At 32.8% G+C, this 27,955-nt stretch overlaps 1 protein-coding gene across 7 annotated transcripts in view; it reads left to right on the plus strand.

The window, feature by feature from the left end:
- Positions 1-27,955, plus strand: part of FER (FER tyrosine kinase) — a 325,332-nt gene that overhangs the window by 32,469 nt on the left and 264,908 nt on the right. For 6 of the 7 annotated variants that reach the window (XR_012471562.1, XM_074201068.1, XM_074201064.1 and 3 more), the window contains 3 exons: positions 8,454-8,724; positions 16,112-16,285; positions 16,881-16,980. Coding sequence is in view for 6 of the 7 variants with exons in the window: in XM_074201068.1 (XP_074057169.1) it covers positions 8,512-8,724; positions 16,112-16,285; positions 16,881-16,980 (487 nt within the window). In the remaining variant the exon portion in view is untranslated. Of the gene's footprint in view, positions 1-8,453; positions 8,725-9,418; positions 9,507-16,111; positions 16,286-16,880; positions 16,981-27,955 lie in introns of those variants that run through there. The other variant, XM_074201067.1, reaches the window with a different exon arrangement.

Below are 27,955 nucleotides of genomic sequence, written 5' to 3' on the forward strand. Positions count from 1 at the left end.
CCTTTCTATCTCCATTCAGTTTTCTCTAAAGGTCTATCATGTTTAGGTTTTCTAACATTCTATTTACCTCCTTCACTTCCTTCTTGTTTATTTTATGGTTAGATTTACCTAAATCTGAGAGTGGGAGGTTGAGGTCTCCCACCAGTCGAGTTTTGCTGTCTATGTCTTCCTGTAACTCATTCAGCTTCTCCTCTAAGAATTTGGATGCTATACCACTAGGTGCATACATATTTAGTATTGAAATTGCTTCATTGTCTATGGTACCTTTTAGGGGGATATAGTTTCCTTCTTTATCTCCTTTAATGAGATCTATTTTTGCAGCTGCTTTGTCTGAGATAAGGATTGCTACCCCTGCTTTTTTCATTTCAGGGGAAGCAAATTATATTTTGCTTTAAACTTGCCTTTGCTCTATATGTATTTCTCTGCTTCAGATGGAGTTTCTTGTATGCAATATACTGTGGGATTCTGTTTTTTAATTCACTCTGCTATTCACTTATGTTTTATGGGAGAGTTCATCCCATTCCCATTCAAAGCTATAATTACTAGCTCTTTATTGCCCTCCATTCATCTTCCTTCTGTTTCTATTTTTCCCCTTTTCCACTTTATCCATATTCCCCAATATTTTGTTTCTGAATAGCACAACCTTCGGTGTGTTTGTCCCCTTGTATCCAAAGGTCCTCCCCTTTCTTTCCCCTTTCCCTTTGCCTCTTCTCCCTTTCCTTTCTTCTGTTAATTCCCCCCCCCCCTTTCCTCTTTGAATACTTGAAAGGTCAGATAAGTTTCTTAAGTGATTGTGTGTGTGTGTGTGTTAACTTTAAGCCAAATCTGATGTGAGTAAGATTCAGGCAATTCTCACCTTCTCCTATATTCCCCTCTATTGTATTAGGTCCTTTGTACCTCTTTATGTAATGTGATTTACCCCATTCAGTCTCCTCCATCCTCCTATCTCTTTACTGCCCCCCTTAAAGAAATATTGTTTTTAAATCATTCTATCAGAATCATGATTAAGTCATGATTGTCTGTTGCTTCTGGTTAAGTTTATTCTAACTAATAGAGTTAAAGTTCTTGAGAGTTTTGAGGATTTTTCTCCCAGGTGGGGTTCTTATTGGATAACACTTTTTTTCTTTTCCCTTTTTTTACCTTTTCACATGTCTCTTGAGTCTCCAGTTTGAAGTCAAAATTTTCTATTTAACTCTGGTCTTTTTCATCAGGAAAAGTTGGAAGTCTCCTATTTTGTTAAATGTCCATCTTTTATTCTGGAAGGGAAGGTTCAGTTTTGCCAGATAGTGAATTCTCCGCTGCATTCCAAGCTCCCTTGTTCTTTGGAATATCACATTCTAGGCCCTTTGATCACTGAATGTTGTTGTAGCCAGGTCCTGTGTAATCCTTACCATGGCTTCTTGGTATCTCTATTGTTTCTTTCTGACTGCTTGCCTGATTTTCTCTTTTATATGATAGTTCTGGAATTAGTCCACAATATTTCTTGGTGTTTTCATTTTGGGATCCCTTTCAGGTGGGGATCGATGTATTCTTTCAATAACCAATTTGGCCCTCTGGTTCCCTGATATCAGAGCAATTTTCCATTGCTAAATCCTGTAATATTGAGTTCAGGCTTTTTTTTTTCTCTTCAGTGTTTTTAGGAATCTTGATGATTCTTATAAGTTGTGTCTCCTGGATCTATTCTCCAGGTTGGTTTTGCTGATGAGGTATTTTGCGGTTTCTTCTATTTTTTCGATTTTTTGGTTTTGTTTTAACAGATTCCTGTTGTCTCGTGAAGTCATTAGTTTCCACAGATTCCATTTTTCTTTTAAAGAATAATTTTCTTCACTTATCTTTTGCAGCTCCTTTTCCAATTGGTCAATTCTATTTTTAAAGGAGTTTTTTCATTTGTCCAGTTGAGGGTTTTTTTTTTTTTTGTTTTTTTTTTTTTTTAGGTTTTTGCAAGGCAAATAGGGTTAAGTGGCTTGCCTAAGGCCACACAGCTAGGTAATTATTAAGTGTCTGAGACTGGACTTGAACCCAGGTACTCCTGACTCCAGGGCCGGTGCTTTATCCACTACAACACCTAGTTGCCCCCCCAGTTGAGGTTTTTAGAGAATCATTTTCTTCTTGTATTTGTCCAATTGTAGTTGGATACTGTTATCCTTGAACAATGTGGGCTGGGCCCTGCAGCTAGATAGTTAATCTCCTTATTCAACTGAGGAAGCTCTGCTGCCCACAACTGAGCCTGTGAGGTGGGTGGGGGTGGGGGCCTGTTGCTGTGCTTGCTCTGGGAAGAGGCCTTCACTGAAAGTCTGGAGCTCATGACCCCCAATCAAGCGGATAGATGTCCAGTTACACTCTTCAACATTCTGTGCTGGAATTCTCCCTCCAGTCCTGCTGCAGCTCTCCAGACTGCTGCTCACAGGGTTAAAGCCTTTATGACTGATCTCCTTGGGTTCCACCCCACTGCTCCTGCCCTTATTCTATGCTTTCTGCCCCAGGGCTCAACTAGGGTCTCCTGAGACAGACCTTGTTAGTGGATGTTCTTCTAGCTCCATTTTCTGTGTTTTATTGATTAAATCTCTGTTAAGAGGCATGATTCACATTAGTTTTGAGGGAAAGCCAGGAGACCTTAACACAGTGCTTGGCTTTTCTCAGCCATCTTGACCAGAAGCTCTAATTTGATTTTCAAAATAAAATTTTGAATTTATTTAATTATTTTATTCCATCTCCCCAGTTACATGTAAAAACATTTTTTTAACAATTAGAACTGACTTCCAAATTCTCTTCCTCCCTCCCTATATTTGCTCATTGAGAAGACAAACAATTCTGTATAGGTAATAACACATGTGTAGTGAAGCAAAATATTTCCATCCTCGCCATGTTGTGAAGGAAACATAGATAAAAATTTCTACAACTTTCAAGCAAAATAAAGAAAATTAAGAAAATTATGCTTCAGTTGGTATTCAGAGAAAATCAGATTATTTTTTTCTGGTAATGGATAGCATTTTTCATCATAATCTTTCAGTTGTCTTAGATCATTGTATTACTGATTATAGTTGTCATTTTTATAGCTGACTGTCTTGAAATGTTGCTGTTACTTTGTATACAATACATTTCATTTTGTATCTGTTCTTGCAAGTCTTTCCAGATTTTTCTGTAAATATCTGCTTAGTCCTTTTAGCACAATAATTAATATTCCATGTTAATCACATACCATAATTTGTTTAGTTATTCCCCAACTGATGAGCATTCCTTAAATTTCCAATTCTTTGCCACTAGAAAATAACTGCTTTAACAAATTTTGTAGATATAGTTCTTTTTTCTTTTTGTTTTTTATCTCTTGGGATACAGATCAAGTAGTGGTATTGGGAGTTCAAAGGATATGTGTGGTTTTATAACCCTTTGGGCATAGTTCCAAATTGCTCATCCACCTGGTTGAATCAGTTCACAACTTCACCAGTCCTGTATTAATGCCTCATTTTTTCCCATTATCTCCTCCAGCATTTGTCATTTTACTTTTCTATTCTATTCATTGACCTAGTAGGTATGAGATGTCTCTCAGAATTGCTTAAATGTGCATTTATCCAATCAATAATGAGTTAGAGAATTTTTCATATGAGAAAAATTTGATTACTTTATCTTAAAATTGTTCATATATTTGATCATTTATTGATTTGGGAATGGCTCTTATTTTTATAAATTTGACTGAATTCTCTTTATGTTTGGGTATCAGAGAAACTTGCTTCAGAATTTTTTCACAATTACTATTGCTAACTGTATTTCCCTCCATCCTCCCTCCTCCATTTATTTCTTTGCTCCATTCCCTCCCATCCTCCACCCCATTTATTCTAATGCCTCTCTCTTCTTTCACCTTGTCCCTCCTCAAAAGTGTTTTATTTCTGATTACCCCTTCTCCAGTTTGCCATCTTTTCTATCATACTCCTGTACCCTTCTCTTATTCCCTTCCCCTCCAATTTTTTGGAGGGTGATTTCTGTATCCAATTGAATGGTTTGTGTTGCTTCTATGTCAAATATAAAAAACCCCCTAACTTTTAAAGACTTTCTCAATTTGGCCTCTTTCTACTTTTTTTTTTCCATTCTTAAATTTTGCTCCACAAAATGTATTCTGTGATGCAAAGACCCAGCTTCCTTGCCAATCCTTGCACATTAAAACTTTGTGTCTCCACTCAGAGCATTTTCTCTGGTTTTTCTTCAAGGCCTATAGTGCTCTCTCCTCATCTCTGCCTCCTGGCTTCCTTGGAGTCTCAGCTAACAACCCACTGTGTTCATCTTTTAAAAACATTTTTTTTCAAGTACAGGCAAAGATAGTTTTTGACATTTTAACATTCTTTTTTTGTATGATTTTGAGTTTCACATTTTTCTCTCTCCTTTTCTTCCTTCCCCCCCCTCCCCTTGACAGTTAATCTGATATAAGTTATAGATTATAACTGTTAACACATTTCCATATTAGTCATGTTGTGGAAGAAAAATCAGAATAAAAGGAAAAAACATGAGAGGGGATAAACAAATTTTTAAAAATTGAAAATAGAATGCTTTGGTCTGCATGCAGACACCATAGTTTTTCCTCTGGATGTGGATAGCATTTTCCATCACAAGTCCTTTAGATTTGTATTTGATCATGATTCTGTTGAGATGATGGTGATGATTGTCCTTCATTCTTAAAACAGACCACAACATCAGAGAATTGATGCCATAGCAAGTGCATGAATTGTATTTGCGTTGGGGGGGGGGGGGGCTCTCCAGAGTCATCTGGATTTGGTGGCCAGATATGAATTGAAATGACTGGAGATAGCCCTGGATGAGAGGCAATCAGGGTTAAGTGATTTGTCCAAGGTTACACAGCTACTAAGTGGCAAGTGTCTGAGATTAGATTAGAATTCCTATCCTCCTGGCTCCAAGGCCAGTGCTCTGATTCACTGTACCACCTAGCAACCTAATATGATAGTGTAGCTGAGAAGAGCTATCATAGTTGTTTATCACACAGGGTTCCTGTTAATGTGTACAATGTTCTAGTTCTGTTCACTTTACTCAGCATCAGTTCATTTAAGTCTTTCCAGACTTCTGAATTCCACCTACTCATGATTTTTTACAGGGCAATAGTACTTCATCACATTTATATACCACATTCAGTCATTCACTAATTGATGGGCATCTCCTCAATTTTCAATTCTTTGCCACTGCAAAAAAGAGGTACCATAAAAATTTTTGTACGGGGTCTTTTTCTCTTTTTTATGATCTCTTTGGGATACAAATCTTGTAGTGGTATTGATGGAAAAATGGGTTTGCCTGGCTTTATTGCCCTTTGGTCAGAGTTCCAAATTGGTCTCCAGTGTGGTTGGATCAAGCTTCCAACTTTTCCTGTAGACCCTCCAACATTGATCATTTTTCTTTTTGTGATATGTGTGAGGTGGTACCTCAGAGTTTTAATTTTCATTTCTCGAATAAATAATGATTTAGAGCATTTTTTCATATGACTATAGATACCTTTGATTTCTTCATCTGGGGGCGCCTAGGTAGCACAGTGGATAGAGCACTGGCCCTGGAGTCAGGAGGACCTAAGTTCAAATCTGGCCTCAGATACTTAATAATTACCTAACTGTGTGGCCTTGGGCAAGCCACTTAACCCCATTTGCCTTGCAAAATCCCCCCCACAAAAAAAATTCTTCATCTGAAAATTGCCTTGCATTGGCTTTATTTGTACAATTTTAAAAAAAATTTAATGTAATCAAAATTATCCATTGCATTTTATGATGTTCTCTATCTGTTTAATCATAAACTCCTCCCCCTTTCCTTAGGTCTGACAGATAAACTATTCCTTATTCTCCTAATTGGCTTATCATTTTTTATGTCTAAATCATGCACCCCATTTTGACCTTATCTTGATATAGGGTATGAGATGTTGATCTATGCCTAGTTTCTGCCAGTATGTCCTTCATCTTAAAATGAAACTACATGAGTATATGAATCATGTTGATTAATATTCTTATAAAGTGAGATGTAGAAAGAGGTCAAGAAAATACTAGATTTGGAATCCTAGAATTGTGGGTTTAAGTCCTGGATGTGACATTGATTTACTTCTCATCTAGACTGTGAACAATTTGAGAGTACATGTTAGATGCATGTTAGAGTTAAAGAATACTGTATAAGTTCTGGGGGGAGAAGTATTGTCATTACTCAGAAGGTAGATCAGAGAGGGTTTTCTTGGAAAAGTGGCAATATTGTAGTTGGGTAAGAATTCAAGAGGTCATGAGGCCATAGCAGACTGTCTTTTCAACTTTTTCACTATTAATGAAGTAAAATAGTTTAAAAACAAAAAGTCCTCTGTAGTAAATGTGGTATTATCAGACTCCTTTGATTAGACTTAAAATATGAATCCCTTGGGACAAGTCTGTTTTAGGGGTTCTATAATATCCAATTGCATGAATTTGCTGTAACTATTTATAGGAAGCATATAGCAAAAATATATTCTCAGTGGTTAAATGTAAAGTTCTTTATAGCATTTGAGCATATCCTTTCAGAAAATCTAGAATTTTTAAAATCATTCTTTGAATCTTTACATTACTCTTTGGAGCGTAGTAGTTAGAACAGTGTTAAAGTCTGAGTGGCAAGGGAATAAACATTTATATAGTGTCCATTCTGGGCCAGGCATCATGCTACATTTGTTAAGCAAAATTTGAATCTTGCCTCAGGCACATAATCATTATGTGATCCTGACATATCATATAACCTTTCTCATCCTCAATAAATAAATGATGTGCAAAAGTTTGTTACATCTGCTCATAACGTCTTCTCAAGTTTGTATAGCAAGAAAAAAGAAGAGGATCCTTCAGCAAACAATTTAGGTCTATGCTAGAAAAACTAGCATATAGTTTCACCATAATGTCTATATTCCAAGGAGTTTAAAGATTTGACATAAAACAGAAGAATAGCTAAATACATTATATGAATGTAGTAAAATATTACCATGCCATAACAAGTAACAAAGAATGAATTCAAAGAAACATGGGAAGACTTTGTGAATGAATGTATAATAAATTCTTATTAACAAAGTTACAGAAAATTCAAACTAAAGTTCTTCATAGCATAGTTTGATAAAAGCCCAATTATATAATATTGCCCTTTTAAGGTCTACCCAAACTGGCCTTTTCCTTCTTCTCAAATACTACTCCTATCCCCCAACTTTTCTGTCTTTAAATTAGCCATCCTTCATTCATGGAACTCAGATTTGTTTTTCTATGACTTAATATATTATCACACTCATCTGTCACAATTTGTTCAGTGTTTTTCTAGTATATTATTTATTTCCAGTTTTTTTTTACCACCACAAAAGAGATGCTATGACATTTTTTTGTTAGAAGATCATTTTTTTCATTATTTTTCTTTTACAATGACCTATGTTCATTTATCTAGTAGTGGAATTTATGGACCCAAGAATGTGAAGAATCTAGTGATTTTTTTTCTCAGTGTACATATTTTCCTAATTCATGATTATTCACATTTATGTCTTTTGCTTGGAAAAAAAGGTTATTATTTTTTCTGTATTTGTGAAAACTTAGTACACAATATCTTTTTAAATCAAATCACTGTATTTAGAGGGAGGAAAAAACATGTGTTTTTTGCTGTCTAGTTTAAGGCTAGTCAAGTTCAATTGACTTTGAACTTGTAAACCAAATAGATTTTTCTGCCTTCTATTTTGTTAGTTTATTTTGAAAAACTACTAGAAGACTACAAAACAAAATAAAGCTCAGGAAATATGGTTAACTTTTGGCAATAGAATATTGTTGTCAAGAAGTTTCAGTTGAAGTTTCTATAATCAGAAGTTATGGTATTATAATGATTTGCTTTAAAAATAGTATCCTCCATAAATATAAAAGAATTTATAGTTTTCAAAGTGCTAAATGTCATGTAAGATGGGCATGACTAGTATTTGTTTTCTCTTTCTTTTATTTCTTTTTTTTAAATGGATCTATGATTTAATCAGTTTAGAAAGATTCTGGGGGCAGCTAGGTGGTGGAATCAAGAGGATCTGGCTTCAGACATTTAATAATTTATTAGTCATGTGACCTTGGGCAAGTCATTTAACCCCATTGTCTTTCAAAAACCAAAGGGACAAAAAGATCCAATCTTGAAAGTTTCTGAGAAGCTTCCTCTGATCCATGCATTTTGGTACCTTTGCAATTTATAATCTTAGATTATAATCCATGGGGAACTGAGAGTAAATGATTTATCTGGTGCTTCATAGCCAAGATCTATCAGTCATTAGTTGAACCTAGGTATCTCTGTAGCCCACACACTGCTGCTATACTGTATCTCTCATTGCAGTTTTAAACAAATAGCAAGCAGAAATCACCATTCTAAACAACTCATAGTTTAATGTTCTTTTCATAATACTGTACTGCTAGAGAGCCAAGCTCCTTTTTAGCTTAAGATTTGTTCTCTTTTTACAGATATGGACACATGTTGATCAAAAGAATTTCTTACAAGTCGTGGAGCAGTTAGTGCTTTATGAAGATGGGATTTGGAAGTGACTTAAAGAATTCACATGATGCACTGTTGAAATTACAAGATTGGGAATTACGACTCTTGGAAACAGTCAAGAAGTTTATGGCTATGAGAATAAAAAGTGATAAAGAATATGCATCTACTTTACAGAATCTCTGCAATCAAATTGATAAGGAAAGTACTGCCCACATGAATTATGTTAGCAATGTATCTCAGGTAAGAAAACAATTTTGTAATTTGTAAATACAGAAAATTCAGAATGTTTTAAGTATGATAATTGTATTTAAAGCAAAAAGATCCTTCTTTTGCAAATAGGTCTTTGTTGTTTCATGTCTTATAATATATCTAGTCTCTGGTTTGTTGATCCCTACTGCTATGAGATTCTGATACATTTATACATTGTATCTAGGATTTTTGAAAGATATAGTGTATTGATTATAATTTTAGTGTTATACATTCTGTCTATTTGTCAGAGTAGAGATTTCCTTTGCTATTAGATCATTTGTAGTTTTAATCTATAATAACATTATATTGTTGAACTATCTAGTGTTAAATAAATTAAGAAAATAATTTTATAACTTGAGAATATTGTCAGGTTAGAGCCAGGACCAAACCCATTCTTGTTCTTGAACTATTAAAATAATGCTTTACAATTAAAAAAAATATGAGATGAAATCTTTATCTGATGTCAACTCTCCTGAGTTTTACATTTTGCCCATTTATTATGATGTTAACAAGTTTAGTGATCATTTTAAAATCATTTAAATTTAAAAAATCAATTTTAATACATTGGAACAGTTGAAAATAAGCAGTTCATTGCCTTGGGATACAGATAGGACAAATAGAAGTCAAATAGAAAGTACCATTTTACATTTTCATATATGTATAAGAGTTTTCTTATTTTCTGTAGGGAAACAGAGTGCCATTATTCCAGACATTCTCATAATTTGGGAGGTACAGATATCTGCATACAAGGAATCAGACCCAACAACTCCTAAGTAATCTCATACTTTCTGCCTAATTATTAAGGGTGCGAAGTATTTTAGCTAAGAGGTCTTAGGTGAAGATTTTGGGATGTTTCTGGCTGAGATATTGTTTCATTTCCCTTACTTTAAACAGTTTGAGCCAGCCCTAGAGATTTAAAAAAATTCTTCAGAAAATCTTTGCTTTCACCTAATAATTGCCATCCAATGTTGTGATTCTGTAGGGCAAAATTGATAACAATCTTTAGACATCTTTCATACATAACTAATTAAGAAAACAATTCCATTATTTAACATTTTAAAGAAGTTTTATTGATGTCTTTTTTTTTTCTTGGCAAGGCAGTGGGGTTAAGTGACTTGCCCAAGGCCACACAGCTAGGTAATTCTTAAGTGTCTGAGGCTGGATTTGAACTCAGGTACTCCTGACTCCAGGGCTGGTGTTCCATCTACTAGGTGCCCTGATGTCTTTTGTTTTTGTATTAGTTCTTTCCAGATACACATCATCTGCTGCTATTTTCCTTGTAAGACAGAGAAGTTAAAGCAAAACCAAACTTATAAATTGTGCTTGTTAGTGAATGTGACCTTCTCTTCTACTTGTCTTCTGCTTCTTATAAGAGTAGGAGAGTATTTAATCAGCTGTTCTATGGAACAACATTTGTTACCACAGTTTGTCTAACTGCGACTGCCTTTAATATGTTATTTAGTGCATTTATTGAAGTTTCTGTATTGCCCTCAGTCTGCTTAACACTGCATCAGTTCCCATGTTTCCACATTTCCCTAAAAATCCTCATTTACTATTTCTTATGGCAACATAGTGTCTATTTAAAATTACCACATTATTCTTTATTTGATAGTTGCTTTGTGTACATATTTTAGCTATAATAAAATCATTCATGCATTTTATAAAAATAGCTGATTATATATATATATATATATATATATATATATTTCACTGCATAAGTTAATTTTTCTTTATTCTTCCAAACTGTCAAATATACCCTTTAAAACAAATACTAAATGAAATTTAAAAACAAAAACCAGAAAGCCCCAATATATCACATTCATTTAGCTTTTATATGGCCGTGGGATTTAGAACTTGCCAACAATCACAACTTCTTGAAACTATATGATAATTTGAGATTATATGAGAAATGAAAATGCATGTAGAACCTAAAGAGTTTGCAATTCATATAGAAGTTTGCATTTTTTTATAACAGCAAGACAAAGGAAAGAAGAGATGCCAGAAATCTCCATCTAAAGGAGTGGGGCAGGGGAAAGGGAAAGCTGCAATAAAGGAAGGAAAAAAAAACAAAACCCCTACTGAAGGGAGGGAGCAAAGTGATGGCTAAAGCTGCGTTCTTTTCCTTTGGAAGCTGCTAGACCATAAAGAGGATGGTCTGCTTATCTATACAGTTCCAGCTTTAAATATATGGCAATTCAAAAGGACACAGTCAGGGGACCCCTTACCAGTAGGTTGAGGAATAAATAGGCCATATAAGAGATATCAGACAAAATGCAAGAATTTTGCTAATCTAAGACAACCCTTTAATAGTCCTTAATAAGCTATCAAGGACCTTCAAGAACATATGCAAATACACAGAAGAGCCAAAATAAAACACTAAGTCTCATTGTTTGATAGACTTTGATTTTGACTCTCCAGGAGGACCAGAATTGATTCATTAGCATAGGTGGTCACAGGATAGGTAAGTCAAAGATCATTTCCTCTGACTATGTGGTTCTAAGATGTTCTTCTCATGGTGGGCTGAAGTGCAAAAATAAGTTGGGGGACTTTCCTTATATTGTTAAGACATACCACCCACTCTGGGCACTCCAAAGTATAGAGTCCTATAGTCAGCATTCTTGTGGTTAGGCAAATATACTTTATAAAAACAGGTTAGTGAATAATGAACTTATAGCTTGTAGTTTAAAATTTGGGCTTCTAAGAAATAATCAATCTCATCTTATAAAAACAGGTAGTTTAATGTTTGGGGTTTATTGGAAGAAAGAATCTATCTCCAGTTATCCTTAGGTATAATATATGTAAAATATGTAAAAATAATTCTTATACAATATTAGTTACCTAGTCTAACTAGGAGAAATATGGGATGGTAGTTAGTGGGGATAGATAAATTGGGGTTTTTTTTTTTTGAGGATAAAGGCATGTTTGTGTACAATAGGCACTTAGGAATAAAGAATGAAAATACATGGGAGAATGGGAATGTCAGAGGAGACCATGTGCTGAAGAAGCCAGGATCAGCTGTTCTATGGAACAACATTTGTTACCACAGTTTGTCTGAGAGTGCCTTTAATATGTTATTTAGTGCATTTATTGAATATGAATATTGAATATTTATTGAATATGTTATTTAGTGCATTTATTAGGGTCACCTCTTCATGTTGGACAGGAATGAAGGAGGACATAGTGGCAGAAAGGATCTGAGTAAAGTAAAATGAGGGGAAAGGGAAAGAGGGAGGCAGCTCTTGACAAATGGCCTCAGATTTTTCCATAAACTATGGAGCAAGATTCTTAGTTTACTTGGGAGGAATCATGGGAAGTTTGAAGAGAGATAAAAAGAGATGGTGAGTCTGTTAGGGAAGTGAAAAAAGGATTGACTTTTCTTAGTAAGGACCCAGTTGGGCTTCATACTGAAATTGAAGGCATGTTGAGAGTGAAGCCAAGAGATGATGGGAATGAACAAAGGTTAAGTCTTGGGAGGGCAGGATTGATAATAGAATAAGAGGGCAAATGACTTGAAAGAAGAGGACAGTACAAATTTGAACTGATTTACCAAAGGGTCAAGATGGGAAAGGGAAGAACGTTTGACTAATGCAGGGTGATAGCCTCAGAAGCAAATGAAATAGAGGGATTAGATATCACTGTGAGTATGAAGAACAAGTTTTAGTCTTGTAAAGCAGAGGTAGAGGTGGAATGGCAATGGATTGTGATCTGGTTAAGGAATTTCAAGGAACTAAGGAATTTTGGTTTCATTTATTAATGTTGCCAAGATAAATGTTATGACTATGACTTACCCATGTATAGAAGTCATGTGAAATCAGTAAATTATGGTATTGGGAGGATAGGATGTGTGATGGAGTATCAGTATGTATGTGGACACCCCTTAGTATAAGGGTAGCATTTAGGGAAGAAAGATCTTGAGCCAGGTACTGACCTCATTAAGTGAGGAAAGGGAGTGTCTTAGATATCTTTGGACAACAGCTGCCAGAATTTTGATTGGGTAATTGTTGTTGTTTGTCCTTCCTACTTTAAGTGAGGGAGAGTTGTTATGAATTTAATGATTTTCAAAGAAGGAATATTTACTGAGTAATGACTGTAGAAAAAGAACTTGGAAGTAGCAGTAGGAGCAAGAAGTATTCTAACTCTCCCACCAGGAGAATGAGTGAAAAACATTGCTGAAAATGTGTCTAGATAAATAGAATAAGTGAGAAAGGAAAAAAAAATTCAGATAAAAACAAGTATTCTAGGAACACAGTGTTTAGTTAGCTTTAGAATTGGACTTCAAGTTGAGCAGATCCCATTAGATGTGATCCAAGAATATAAACAGATAGTTCTCAAAAGATTTGAAAACTATTAATAACCAAAGGATACTTCAAATCACTTTAAGAAGAGTTATACAAAACAAAATAATCTTGATGTTTCACCTCATCCTCCATAAATTTCAAAGATGGTTGTTGGTAGGCACATTCATGTTGTGTTTTAGAGCTTTGGCAGAGTCATTTTGGAAAGTAATCTGGAATTAAACAAATGAAGTGAAGAAAATGCCCTTATCTTTTGACTTGGAGATTCCATTGTTAGGCATGTCTCTCAAGAGCCTGTTGACAAAAAGAAAGACTCTACAGGACAATATTTATAACTGCTTTTTTGTAATATCAAAGACCTGGAATTCAAGTAGATGTCATATCTTTTGATTAGGTAATAGTCAAACAAATTTTGTTATATGAAGGCCAGGTAATATTATTATGTTATAAGAAACAGTGAAAATGATGAATACAGAGAAACATGAGAAAATGAAAGAAGAACAAATGCAAGTTGATTAAAATAGAGCCAGAAATACAATTTAATGGAACAACAATATAAATTGAAAGAACAGCAGTAAAACAAATGGAAAAAAAAAGTTTAAAACATGGAAACTCATACTGTGAAAATATAAAGAAAAACTGATAACAAAAAGAAATATTAGAAGAACATCCCATTGTTATTTTTGAGAGTTAGAATCCATAGATGTGGAACACTGTATTTAATGTAGATTTTTTTCAGTATGCTTCTATTTTTCTGACTATTTTTATTTTCTCCCTCTTCTACCTAAGATATATATATATATATATATATATATATTTGTAATAGAGAATAACTCCTTGGGAGAGATGTATGGGAAATCTAGGCCATATAAAAATAAATGATAATATTAGCTTATTAGAATATTAGAATAGAAACAACAGCTTCTTTTTATTTATAGCAACTTTTTGCTACAACGATGTGCTGGAAGCTAAAGGGTTACCTGTCAATCAGGAAATGCCTGAAGAAGTTGTAGAATATGAATATATATGGGGATATTATTGTATTGTGAGAAATCACAAAAACAATAGTTTCAGAATAAACTGAAAAGGCCCTTTGAAGGGATGCTGAGGGAAGTGAGCAGAAACCAGAAACAATTTTTACAGTAACAGCAACATATTAAAAACAACAAAAACTGTTCAGTGCAGTAAACTGAATCCTCAGAATCTATGATGGAATAGCTACCCATTTCTTGACTGAGATGGCCTTAAAATGTATCATGAAACATGTTCAATATGGGAATTCATTTTGCTTGATGATATATATTTATTAAAAATATTTTATTTTTCCTTTTTAGTTGTTTGAATTTATATGTAGAAGAAAGTATTAAGGGAAACTAGTAAGAAGGTTGCTGAAAAACAGAAAGAGAAAAGACAGATGAGAGTCATTGAAGCAATTTAAAGATGCATAGAAGAGAACAGAAAGAAGCTTAGACCAACAGGATAGTCATGAAAATTATATTTTAATTTATATGTAAAAGGATAAACTAATTATATATAATAGAGATTCAAAATTTTATGTATAATCTTCTGTTTTGTGTTACTTTTTATATGGAAATTCCCATTTTATTTATTTTTTGTTAGGTTCAAAATTTTTAAAAAAAATGTAAAAATCCAGCTAGCCTTTAAAGGAAGTAAATTCCTTTTTAATGATCAACTTTGACAACTTTGCTTATCAAACTTGATCCTAATTAAATGTAAAAGGGAATAGGAATAGCTTGGTAATAAATTATATTTGGTTGGATATCTAATCAGATCTCTGTTCAGCACATAAATTTCAAAGTCAAATATCAAGTTCCCTCTTGTTTTATCTAAATAGAGCAAAACAACTTAAGTATAAGTGGAATGAAACAGTCTTCTCAATTTTTCTTACTTTTTAAACTCAATAGTATTGAATTTTTTAAAAAAAGGTTTTATATCCTAAAGCTATTTTCCAGTAGATTCATTATTTTCTTTATGTTGGTGCATATTAGATGCTTCATGAGACCAAAAAATCACATCTTTAAGAAAGAAACATCTCAGAGATAATTTGATCCAATCAAATAAACTTAATAAATAGAGGAGATTGAATTTGAACCTAATTACCATAATTACTAATTTAATTTAATAAAATTAGAGATATTCTAAAGCAATTTGAAACATTGGACAGTGTACTGGACTTGGGGGCAGAAGACTTGAGTTCACAGGAGACTTTGTTATCATAGGCAAGAGATTTCCTCAAAGCTTCATTTTCCTCAAATCTAAAATGTGGATAATAATATAGGCACTCCACTCTACTTTCTCTCTGCCAGTAGAATTTTAGTGCTTGATCAAATCTTAATGTTCTATAAACAAGAATATTTATTATTAGGTGACAAGACCAGATTTCTGAAAAGAAGAAAATTCTTATGATTTTTGTTTTATTGTTTAGTTATATTGATTTGCATTTTCACTTTTCTTTTTTATACCTGTTTATAATCTATACTATGGGAGCAGCAGTGTCATAGAGGATAGAAGAGCAGGTCTTGGGAATAGGAAGATCCAGATTCAAATCCCATCTCTGACACTTATTGATTTAGTGACCCTGGATAAGCCATCTAATTTCTCATTGCTCTAAGAGTATATGTTGCAGAATAAGTACTAACCAGTATTAGTATTAGATGTTTCCTTATTTGGAATGTTCTCCTTTACCATAGTAATAGATAACAGTTCTAGTCCCAACATATCTCTTTAGCCAAGGAATTCTTTAGATTTCCAGTCTGACTCTGTTTCTTTCATTTAAACTATGAAATTTGTTTTAGGGTATGGTGAACTAGTATCATTTATGAATTTTGAGTTGTAGATATGTATATTTATAGTTGTTTCTGAGTTATTCTCTTTTTTGTAGCTCCTTTTTTGAATGTCAGTGTGCTGTCTTTGAAATTAAAAGTGTTTGCTATAGGCAGTAATTGATGGAACAATATTAGAAAGCAAAACTTTTTATTGAAAATATTATCTATATTAAATATTTTCTTGTTCATTTAAATTTGATGGAATCTGATATTTTTTTCTTTATTATTTTTGTCTAGACTTGGCTACTAATGATTCAACAAACAGAACAGCTTAGCAAAATAATGAAGACACATGCAGAAGACCTTAATTCTGGACCATTACATAGGCTCACTATGATGATCAAAGATAAGCAGCAAGTGAAAAAGAGTTATATAGGTGTTCACCAGCAAATTGAGGCAGATATGTTCAAGGTACATTTTTAACTATGACTTTTATTCATTTGCCTTTTATCTTTATTGATGTTTTTGCTTTGTATTAGATGAAGAATTATTTTCTATAATTAAAATGAATATTGAATTAGTTTAGTTTAATTATAAAAAGCATTATCTCTGTAACTGGCAAGTAAAAGGCAATTAACCTGATTGTGGAAACAAATTTTTTATTATTTTTGTTGAATTTGTCAATGAACATCTCAAATCACTGAGGTTTGAAATTATTTTAAGTAGGTTGGTTTCTTGGTTATTTTATCATTGCATATAAGAGGAGCAATTAAAATTCTATGTCTGATTTCTAGGGCTTAATAAATAGTTTAAAGTCAAGTCAGTAAGACTTGGACTCAAGTCCTGCTTCTAAAATATTGGTTCCATAACTTTGGTTAAATTGCTTAAACTCCCATTTACTCCTAGGAAAATCCTTTAATAGTATAAATTGCAGAATATTTCTTGATCAGCATTGGTAGGAAGAATTTCATAATCAGGAGTTCCTTATACTAATGAAATCACAGGTTTGTGTTAAAAAACCAAGTTATTTATCCAAATATCTTTTCTACATTTGTTTCCTTTATAGGTCACAAAGACAGAATTGGAGAAGTTAAAAACAAGCTATAGACAATTAATAAAAGAAATGAATTATGCTAAAGAAAAATATAAAGAGGCTTTGGCTAAAGGTATGTTGTAGTTAGTGAATTAAAATGTTGATTTTTAAAAAACTTTTCATTTAAAAAATTTTTTTCCAATTACAAGTAAACATAATTTTCAATCCTGGTAAAAAAAAAAAAACAAATTTTGAAAAGTGAAAATAATTTGTTTTGGTCTGCCTTCAGACTTCAGTTCTTTGTTTGCATGTGGATGGCATTTTCCATTTTTCATTTTTCATTCCTTTGGAATTTTCTTTGACTACTTATTATTAGGAAGAGCTAAGTCTATCATAATTGATTATCATACAATATTCCTTTTATGTACAATGTTCTCCTGGTTCTGCTCACTTCACTCAGCATCAATTCATGTAAGTCTTTCCAGGTTTTTCTGAAATATGCGTGCTCATGGTTTCTTATAGAATAATAGTATTCTATAACATTCATATGCCACAACAATTCAGCCACCCCCCCCCAACTTATGCCACCACAGAGAGCTGCTATAAATATTTTTGTACGTGTAGGTTCTTTTCCATTTTTTTATGATCTCTTTGGGTACAGACCTAGTAGGGGTAATGCTTGATCAAAAGGTATTCACAGTTTTATAGTCTTTTAGACATAGTTCCAAATTGGTTATAGAATGATTGGATCAAATCACAACTCTATCAACAGTTCATTAGTATCCCAGTTTTCTCATATCCCCTCTAACATTTCTCATTTTCTTTTTCTGCCATATTAGCGAATCTGCTGGATATGAGGTAGTTGTTTTAATTTGCATTTCTCTAATCAACAATTATTTAGAATAACTAGAGATAGATTTAATTTCTTCCTCTTAAAACTGCCTGTTCATATTTTTTGACCATAAAATGTCAATTTTAATGATTCATATTTTCTTTGAAAATTAGCTTTATAAGCAATCTAATATTTTTACCTTTAACAATTCTCTTTAAGAGCAGAACACAAGGTTTTAAAAAAAAATGAGATAAAAGATAAAATACACAATTATTCCTACAATTACAACAATTCCTATTGTTACATGTTTTACTTTCTTAAAACATTATTACATGTTTCTTGGTAATTACATAATGTGAAAAAAATTTCTTTAGGTCATTCTCCCTCTCAGAAGATTGTTATTTGATAGGAAAACTCTCCCTCTCCCTCTCCCTCTCCTTCTCCCTTCTCCCTTCTCCCTTCTCCCTTCTCCCTTCTCCCTTCTCCCTTCTCCCTTCTCCCTTCTCCCTTCTCCCTTCTCCCTTCTCCCTTCTCCCTTCTCCCTCTCCCTCTCCCTCTCCCTCTCTCCATATATATCTCTATATCTATAGAGATATATAGATATTTTTTTAACCTGAAGTTTTCAGAACACAATCATAAAGTTGTTTTACAGACCTTTCTTGAGATTAGTTTATTTAAGATTCTTTCTGCTCTTCTGATATTTTGGACATCTTATGTTTTTTGAAGTCTTCCTCTAATTCTTTTATTCCTTAGTTTTGTTTAGCATATCTCATGGAATATTTGTTCTTATTTTTAAGAATTTCTTCTAGTTTTGTTCTATTTCACCTTAAATTTCATCTTTTGTTCTATTTTCACCTTGACTAGTTTAGAAGATGCCATAAGTCTTTTAACTTTACTTTCTCTAGAAATTTGTTTAGTTCTATATTTTCCCCTTGATTTATCTTTCTTTTAGACTCATCCAAAATTGACAGAGGGAAATCATTTTCTTTTATCATTATTGTCTCGTTTTCTGTGTCTTCTTGAACTTCTGATCATGTTTTTATTATTAATTTGGATACTAAGACGTTTGAAGCATATAAATTTATTACTGATGTTGGCTCCTTTCAACAAAATTCCTTATTAATCCCTATTTTCTGGGATGGGTGGGAAGGGGACACAACTAGGTGGTACAGTGGATAGAGTGCCAGACCTCAAGACAGAGATTCATCTTCCTGTGTTCAAATCTGACTTCAGACACTGGCAGTGTGACTCTGACCATCACTTTTTTCCCTTTTTTGGTTTGCAAGGCAATGGGGTTAAGTGACTTGCCCAAAGTCACACAGCTAACTAGTAAATATCAAATGTATATCAAATGTCTGGAGCCAATTTTGAACTCAGGTTCTCCTGACTCCAGGACTGGCCACCTAGCTGCGCCCTTGACCCTAATTACTTAACTTTATTTGCCTTAATTTCTTCATCTGTAAAATGAGCTTGAGAGGGAAATGGTAAACAGTTTTTGTGGATTTTCTCACCACAAGTCAGGCATGATTGAAAAACTACTGAACAACTTATCCCTTTATATTTTTGAATGCTTATTTTTGTTTTGCCATCTAGCATGATGGCCGTTCCTGGGTTTTTTTTTTTTTTTTGGATTCATTTGATGCATAGTCAATTTTTTTCCAACCCACTCAGTTTTATTTTTGTGTATATGTTTTTGTCTTGTTTTAAAAATATGTTTATTGTAAGCATTAGTTTGTAAGGTTTTGTTTTTTAATATATTTTTAATAATTAGTCTGTTACCTTTAATACATTTTTTTAATAATTAGTCTGTTACCTTTTCGTTTTATTGGATTGTTTAATCCATTCACGTTTAAACTTATGAGTTACATCTATTTTCTTCTGTCTCAAAAAGTTATTTTTTAAAAACGTGTATTCTTTTCCCTCTTGTGTTGTAAACACAGTATTATATCTTTAAATTACTTAACTTTAATCTTATTTTAAGATGGCTCAGTTCCCACTGACTTTCTTTTCTTCACTCTGATCCCTTTTTTTCCTCATTTGTTATTACTTTCTTTTTTTTAGGGTTTTGTTGATTAGTTACTGTTTTGTTCTTGTTTTTATCTGACTATATATATTTCTTTCTCTTATTTTTTTTATCTCTTAGTCAAGTAGGATTTCCCCCCTCCCCTTTTCAGTTAGTTCTGTTCATTAACTTTTCAATTAAAAAAATAAATTTTTAAAGTTTTATTATTTTCTTTCTTAAAAGAACTTATTTTCTTCCTTATCCATTCTCTTTTTCTGTCTGTTATAGAGCATCATTATAAGATTTATGACCCCTATAATTATCTGGTCTCTCGATTTTCTCTTTATTCTTCATGAAATCAGGGCTTATGTCTTCATAGGATTTGCCCAGTGGATTCCCTTTTTCCCATTGTACCTTATTCCCAGCACAATACCAATTATTAAAAATGTCAGAGAATTTATTGCCATATGCTAGATTCCCTTCTTTACCATACCTCTAATTATACAACCTATCACTGATCTATACCCTTCTTTTGTTACTGATTTCTGTACATTCACCTTTAAATTTCTTTGTGTGCTTGCAATCTCACTCCTCCAAATGGCAATCTATCCCAGGGGGTTCTAAATGGCCCCCTTACAAGTAGATTTTTCAAGCACTTAATCCTCCAGGCTTTCTACAGCTTAAGGTCTTTATCTCCTTCTACTGACTATTTCTTTTATTTCATGTTTATTAGTGTAACTCACTCTCACATTCAAAATTAGGCTTCCCTCCTTTCATTCCCCCTCCCCCCGCCCTTTCTCACCCATTCTTCTGTGGGCTATTCTCTATCAACATTCATGTTCCTCTCATTACTAGCTCTTGATTTGATCCCAACACATCATACTAACCTCTCTGTCTATCCCTTTCCTTCTCTTCCCATATTGTAAGGCAGTCCCACAAAAAAGAATGAATTTGCCTGAAAGGAGGTATCCCTAGATTCTGTCCATCCTGATTCCTCTTTGCTTCTTTACTTTTTTTGATCAGATTTGTGTCTTCACCCCATTTCCTTGTGTACATTTAGATATGTCTCTTGTTGCTTTTTGCTAGTTCAGTCATCGAATGCTGCTTGTTAACTCCTGTGTTTTTGTTGTTTGGGGATTTTGAAGAGTAAATAATTTTCTTTAGTTCTTATTTCCTTACTAATAATGTTTGCAGTTTGTCTTTAATTATTAAATATCCTTTCTTCCTGTATGGTTAAGCTCGGATTTTCAGAATAGGTCTCCTTCAGGTGCATTATTGCTCTTTGGAACATATTATTCTGTTGCTTCTTATGTTTTTTAGTGGATACCAAACAGTTTTTGCATTTTTGGTATGACTTTTTTTTTGAATGGAAAGTGTTTCTCCTGATGGTTTGCAGAACTTGTTGCTTCTGAATTGAATTATTAATTTTAACTGACTGTCTTCAAGTTTGAAATTTTTTTTTCCTTTTTCTAGAGGAAGTCTGAATTATTTTAGTTGATATTTTCATTTTCTGGGTTCAAAAGATCTGGGCAGTTCTATTTTTACCTTCATTATAGTGTTAAAGCTTTTTCTTTCTTGTTCTGGGAGACTTAAGATCCTTATGTTGTCTTTACGTGTCTTTTCTTTGAGATCAGGATATTTGACTTGCATAGTGAGTATATTCTCTTTTCTTTTTTTAGGTGTTTGTTTTTTTTTTTGCAAGGCAGAGGGGTTAAGTGGCTTGCCCAAGGCCACACAGCTAGGTAATTATTAAGTGTCTGAGACTGGATTTGAACCCAGGTACTCCTGACTCCAGGGCCGGTGCTTTATCCACTACGCCACCTAGCCACCCCCTGTATATTCTCTTTTAATTTTTTTTTTTTTTTTTGCTTTTTTTCTGGATTGTTTCTTACCTTTGTGTATTTTCATTTCAAGTCTTTTTCTGTGATCTTTTGGTGAAACTTGACATTTTGATTCCAACTTTTCCATTCTGACCATTATTTTTGTTGTATAGGCCATAAATTCTCCTCTCAGAATTATCATTCTTTTTTCAGAATCAGGAACAGCATGTTGTAGCATTTCATAGATCATTTTCTGGATTATTCATAGTTGTTTTGAACTCAGTGGGGACCATTATTTCTTTCTGTTACTGTTTTTCTTATTGTCTTATCTGTTTACTTCAAGGTCTTTGATTTTTCCTATTCCTAAAATCTTTAGTAATTTCAGTCTTCCTCCCTCCCTTATTTTCCTTATCACTCCTTTCTAATTGTGATTTCCTTGGGGGACACATCTCATCCTCCTACTCTACTGGAAATTTATGGTTCACCATCCTAGATTTCTGCCCCAGGTGACTTTTGGGTGATCAGAACTGACCCAGGTGTATTCTTCATTACCCCCCCCCCCCCTTTCTGCTCCCTGCCTCCTCCCTCTATAAACTGGGCAAGTTGACCTGAGCAAGTCAGTCTAAGGGCCTTAGGCTGTGCTGACCTTCATTGACAGAGGAACTTTACTTATTTGAGAATTCCCTTTACAAAGGAAATTATAGGTTCAGACCTCATCCTGTCTTTACCAGTATTATAGTATCATTTCCAGCACTAGAACATTAGTTTCAGAAAAATTTAGAATATATTTTATAGAGATGACAATACAGAAACACATGGTGAACATGAGAAGGCAACATTTAACGTCAAGAAATGCACAGAAAAATCATGCTATTGTGTAGTTATTTTCTTTTATGAAATTATTCATTATTCTTCTGATTTGTTCTGTATTGGCAGTTCTTATATCAGTCCTGACACTTGGCACTTACTAGCTATGTGACCTTGGGCAAGTCACCTCTCATCTAGGACTGTTTCTGGATTCTTATCTGGCCACTGGATCCAGAGAAGAAAGGGAGACTAGTGACTTAGGACAACAACCACTCACTCAATCTAATTCATCTGCTTGTCATGGCATCATCTCCCTGAAGAAGGGTCTTCTTTAAGAATGAAGGACAAACATCAATGCACAATATCAATTCTTTTATTGGTTATTTAGTCTCCATTTAAATTTGAATCTTTTCTTTAGAGCCCTTCATTAATTTTAATTTTTAATATTTTGTTATTAGTAAAGGATATATTTAGTATTAAAAATTTTTTTAACATTTCTTTATTAGATTTCCATAGCATAGGATGTGGTCAGTGTTTGTAAAGGTGATAGGTTATGCTGAGAAATATGTTCCTTTCTGTGCCTTTTCTTTTGTTGATAGTGATCTATCATATTTAACTTTAAGAACATTCTGTTCAAGTTCTTAACTGCTTTCTTATTCATTATCTAGACTTTTTTAGTTTCCTAACTTGATCTTTCAAATTCCCAGCTGCTCTAGTTTTGCTCTCTATCTTTATAGATTTAACTTCTCTTAAAACCAAGATTCCTTAGAACTAAATTTAGATTCTGTATCATTGAGTTTGTGTGTATTTTAAAGTATATGTTATTACTTATTTTTGGTGCTTTGAGCAAGATATTCTTGGTTATCTCTTTTAAAATTCTATTTTTACTATTTTCTTGCCTGAGATAATGATTCCTTTCTCTGATCTTTTGAACATGCATGACTTATAATTTTGTTTTAGACTTATAATTTTGTTTTAGATTCCTTTATATTTGAATTTTTTCCCTCTATCTTTTATGTGTTAAGTAGACAACATATTTTTTTATCCATTGTGCTTCCATCCTCGGTTTTTTTGTGTGAGTTTATACTGGTCAGTTTTAGGGTTATGATTTCTGGATGTGTTTTTTTCTTCATGAGCCTCCTGTATTATTTTTCCTCTGTTTTTCTCTTGTCCCACTCTTTTAAAAAAGAGAAATGGAGAACCAGAAGAAATCTGATTGGGTTAGTTATCTCTAATTAAAGTATATATTTCTACTTCTTTTCTCCTCCTCTCTTTACCTAGTCCATACTATTATCTCTGGTTCTTAACACTTACTTTTTTATCATCCTTATTATTAATCATCCTAGTGGAAGTTTGTTTTGTTTTTGCCTATTCCCTGTGGAATTTATGCTTCTTTATTCAACAACTTTTCCTCACTAGTTTCATTCCTTTTGAGTTTAACATACTTTTGTACCAGTCTGATTTAGGTAAGTAATAGTTCTTTACTTTCAGACCCATCCCTTTCTTGTACAATTCATTCATGGAATTTCCCCCCTATTCCTTATATATATTTTTGTTCCTTCTTTTTTAATTTCATTTTAAAAAATAAAATGTAGAACAAATCATTGAGAAACTTTATATTTGTCTAATTTAATTTGCTCTGTGACTGTGGTAGGTCAAGGAATTTATGGACCTGGCGAAGGATGAGTTAACCTCCCCCAGTTCCATAAGAGTAGCCAGGACTGTTGGGAACATGAAATTTTTAGTGTAGACATAGTGTAAGATGGGTTAACTTGAAACACAAAGATTCCCATAGAGTTTAAATAACAAGCTGAAGCAAAATCTATTATGCTTCAGCTGAACTCAGAAAAACAAATATAGAATGATGATTTCAGATAAAGGTACAATAAATATAGATCAGATAAAAAAGGTAAACAGGGAAATTACATTAAATGATATTAGGGAAATATTATTAAAAAGCACTATTGATATAGCAAATCAGAATACTAGTATTTAACATATGTGTATCTAATAATACAGCCAGTAGATTTTTTTTTTGGTGGAGGAGATTTGCAAGGCAATGGGGTTAAGTGACTTACCTAAGGTCACACATCTAGAGAATTATTAAGTATCTGAAGTCAGATTTGAACTCAGGTCCTTTTGATTCCAGAGCCAGTGCTCTATCCACTGTACCACTTACCTGCCCCTCAACTTGATTTTTAAAAAGAAAAGACCATATTGTTCATAGCAAAAATGAAAACCAAAACTTTGATAACCTGGAAGAATGAATATTTACAAAAATTGAATTTGACTATTTAAGTAGCACAATATCAGAAAAAAGGTTTCTCAAAGCCTTAATTGATTCCAGGTTGAGGGGGGGAAAACTCCCAGACCAGAGAGATTTAAAATGTCTATAAAGGTTTTAAAGAATAGTTAATTTCACAAATCCATTAACTATTTGAAGTGACAATAAAAGAAGTGATCCAATCTTTTGTGATGTAAATATGGTCTTTTTTGACAACTAGGGAGAGATAAGGTAGAGAAAGAAAATATAAAACCATTATCTCTAATAAACTTTGGCCTTAGGTTTTCATAAAATATTGCAAGTGATTACAACATAATAGAATAATTATACCCTCTGACTAGATTGGGTTTTATCATAAATGCAGGATTGATTCAAGGTAAGAAAGATGAGTGTTATAATAAATTCTATTTACAAATAGCTCCTGTTTCTATTCATACCTCTACAAGTTATAGAACTAAATGGAGTTTCCTTCAATTGATAATTACCAATTCAAGAATATATGTAATATGTAATGGGAAAAGTTATAGTGTTTTCTGGTAAGAATCAGATGTAAATAAAGGATGCTCATTATTATTATTATTGTTTAAAAAAGTGCTTCAGGTGTTCTCTTTTATAACAAGACAAGAAAAAGAAATTGAGGGAATGAATTGTGACAAAGAAGAAACAAAAATTATAGGATTGGTGTTTTTTTTGGTGTATTTTTTTCATCCTGATAATATAATGGTGGTATTTAGATAATCCTAGAGAGTCAATTAAAAATTAATTGAAATATGTCAAGTCCACATGCAGGAAATAAATGATTAGTATTATTATATTTAACACATAAAAACACATTAGGAAAAGATAGAAAGTACAATTCCATTCATAGAAAGTATTGAAACTAAAATATTTGAGAATTTGTGGTGATCCATTCAGAAACTATGTGAATCTAATTGTAAAATACAGACTTAAATAATTACAGCAATAGTAATTACTAATGGGCAAATTGAACTAATATGTTTAAAATAACAAAAATAATTACTTATTCAATTCTTTGATAATCAAACTCCTAAAATAATAATTTATAGAGTTAAAATAATTAAATTTATTTGTAGGGACATGGTCAAGAATCTCTTTAAATCAAAAAAACCAAAGATTTATCTATTTTGTTATTTTTCATAAAACAGACTGTTTCAATCTAGTTTGACTAGTTCAGTAGTTTTCTTTAAATTTTATTATTCTCTCCTTTGATTTTTCAGAATTAATAATTTGATATTTAATTGCTGATTTTTAATTTATTTTTTCTAGATTTTTTTTTAGTTGCATGCTCAATTTTCATGGATCTCTTCTTTTTCTATTTTATTCATGTAAGCATTTGGAGATATAAAATTTTTCCTAAGAACTGCTTTGGCTGTATCCCATAAGTTTTGGTATGTTGTTTATTATTGTCATTGACTGGATGAAATTATTGATTGTTTCTGACTTGTTTGACCCATTCATTCTTTAAAATTAGGTTATTTAGCTTCCAATTAGTTTTTTAGTCTTAGTGTTCTATGGTCAAAAAGTCTCTAACTGTACTACAAATCAGTAATTTTTTAAACATTTTTGTTCTGATTTTTTTTAAAAAAAATGAAACAGATTCATTTACTGTTTGCTTAATCCCCAAATCCCACTTATTAGAGTAAGCATTCACTATTTGACCGAGACTTCTATGAAATTTGAACAGTAGTCATGAAGTAAAGAGGCAAAGACCAGTACCTCACACTAAGCAGTAAATTCAAATCCAGCTGGCTATATGACCAAGCGATAAATGTTCTCATCATAAATAAATTAGAGGAAACAGGAAAAAAATGACCTTTCTTATCTATGGTTAGGAGAAGAGTTTATGACTAAGCAATGATAGAGATAATCACCAAAGAAAAAATGGACAATTTTGATTATATAAAATTTAAAAAGTTTTGTCTCCAGAATAGGAGCTAACTAATATCAAAAGGGAAACATATAGTTTGAAACAATTTGTTCATCAGGTTTCTCTTCCAAATTATATAAGGAACTATTTCCTAGTAGATAAGTAGGAGATATAAAAAGTCGTTTTCAAAGTATAAAATCCAAGCTATTAACATTCATATGAAAAATGCTTTAAATAATTAATAATTTGTTGCTCAGTTGTGTCCATCTTATGACCTCCTTTGGAGTTTTCTTATAAGTTTACCATTTCTTTCACTAGTTCATTTTACAGGTGAGGTAACTGAAGCAAAAAGTATTAAGTGACTTGTCCAGCATCATAACTAGTGTCTGAGGCCAGACTTGAATTTAGGTAAAATCTTCTTGAACCTAGGCCCAGCACTCTTATCTATTGTGCCTCCTAGTTGCCTCACTAATAATTAGAGAAATACAAATTAAACAATTTAGGGCTTCTACTCACATCTCTCAACCTGATAAAGATGACAAAAGAGGAAAATGACATGTTGAAGAGGCTGTGGTAAAAGAGCTACTAGAGCCTTGTTGGTTGGACATGGAAGTTTGAAATAAGCCATTCTGGAAAGCAATTTGAAACTCTGCCCAGAAAGTTACCACACTGTGCATATGCTTTGACCCAGCTATACCTCTAAGAGGTCTGTACCCCAAATTAATTCAGAAAAATAGGAAAAGGATCTATATGTGCAAAAAAATTTAGCAGCTCTTTTCAAAGTAGCCAAAATTGGAAACTATGGGGAATATCTTCCTATTGGGGACTATCAAAACAAATTCTTTATGAACGAATGAAAGTAGTCAATTTAAAAAAAACTTTAAAGGAATTAGAAAGACTTCTATGAATTGATATCAGTTGCATTTAGAAGAAATTTGTTAATTAAAAAAAGATAAAGCATAACAAAATGTCTTTTATTATACTTGATAATTGATTTTTATCACTCAACATATATGATAGTCTATTGTGGATGAGCTACTAAAACTTTAAAATAATGATTTTTTTAAAATTAAGTACATTTTTTTTAAACCATGTCTCTCCGTGACTAATTTCTATTGTATGTAGTCTAAACTGCTCTAACTGGTTTTTTAAAAAGGCTCATCATGATCTGTCCATATTAAGCCCCTCATTTTCTCACAGTTCCTTATCAAGCAGCCCTTACTTTCATTAAGCTGGTTTCCATATTGTCTTGTAGACTTATTGTGATTATTCCTGTTTTTATAGACTTTCTTTCTCCCACCTATACAATTTGCTTCTAACCATTTCCAACATCCATTTAGTTCTTTACTACTCATTCTTAAAGGCCCAGATCAAATACATGAAGACTTCTCTAACTGTTCATGGTATAATGTAAAGAACAACAGAATAAGAATTAAGATACTTTATTTTCTAGCTCTGCTAAATTATTAAAATGC

Source organism: Macrotis lagotis, chromosome X (assembly GCF_037893015.1).
Source record: "Macrotis lagotis isolate mMagLag1 chromosome X, bilby.v1.9.chrom.fasta, whole genome shotgun sequence".
Classification (NCBI taxonomy): Eukaryota; Metazoa; Chordata; class Mammalia; order Peramelemorphia; family Peramelidae; genus Macrotis; species Macrotis lagotis.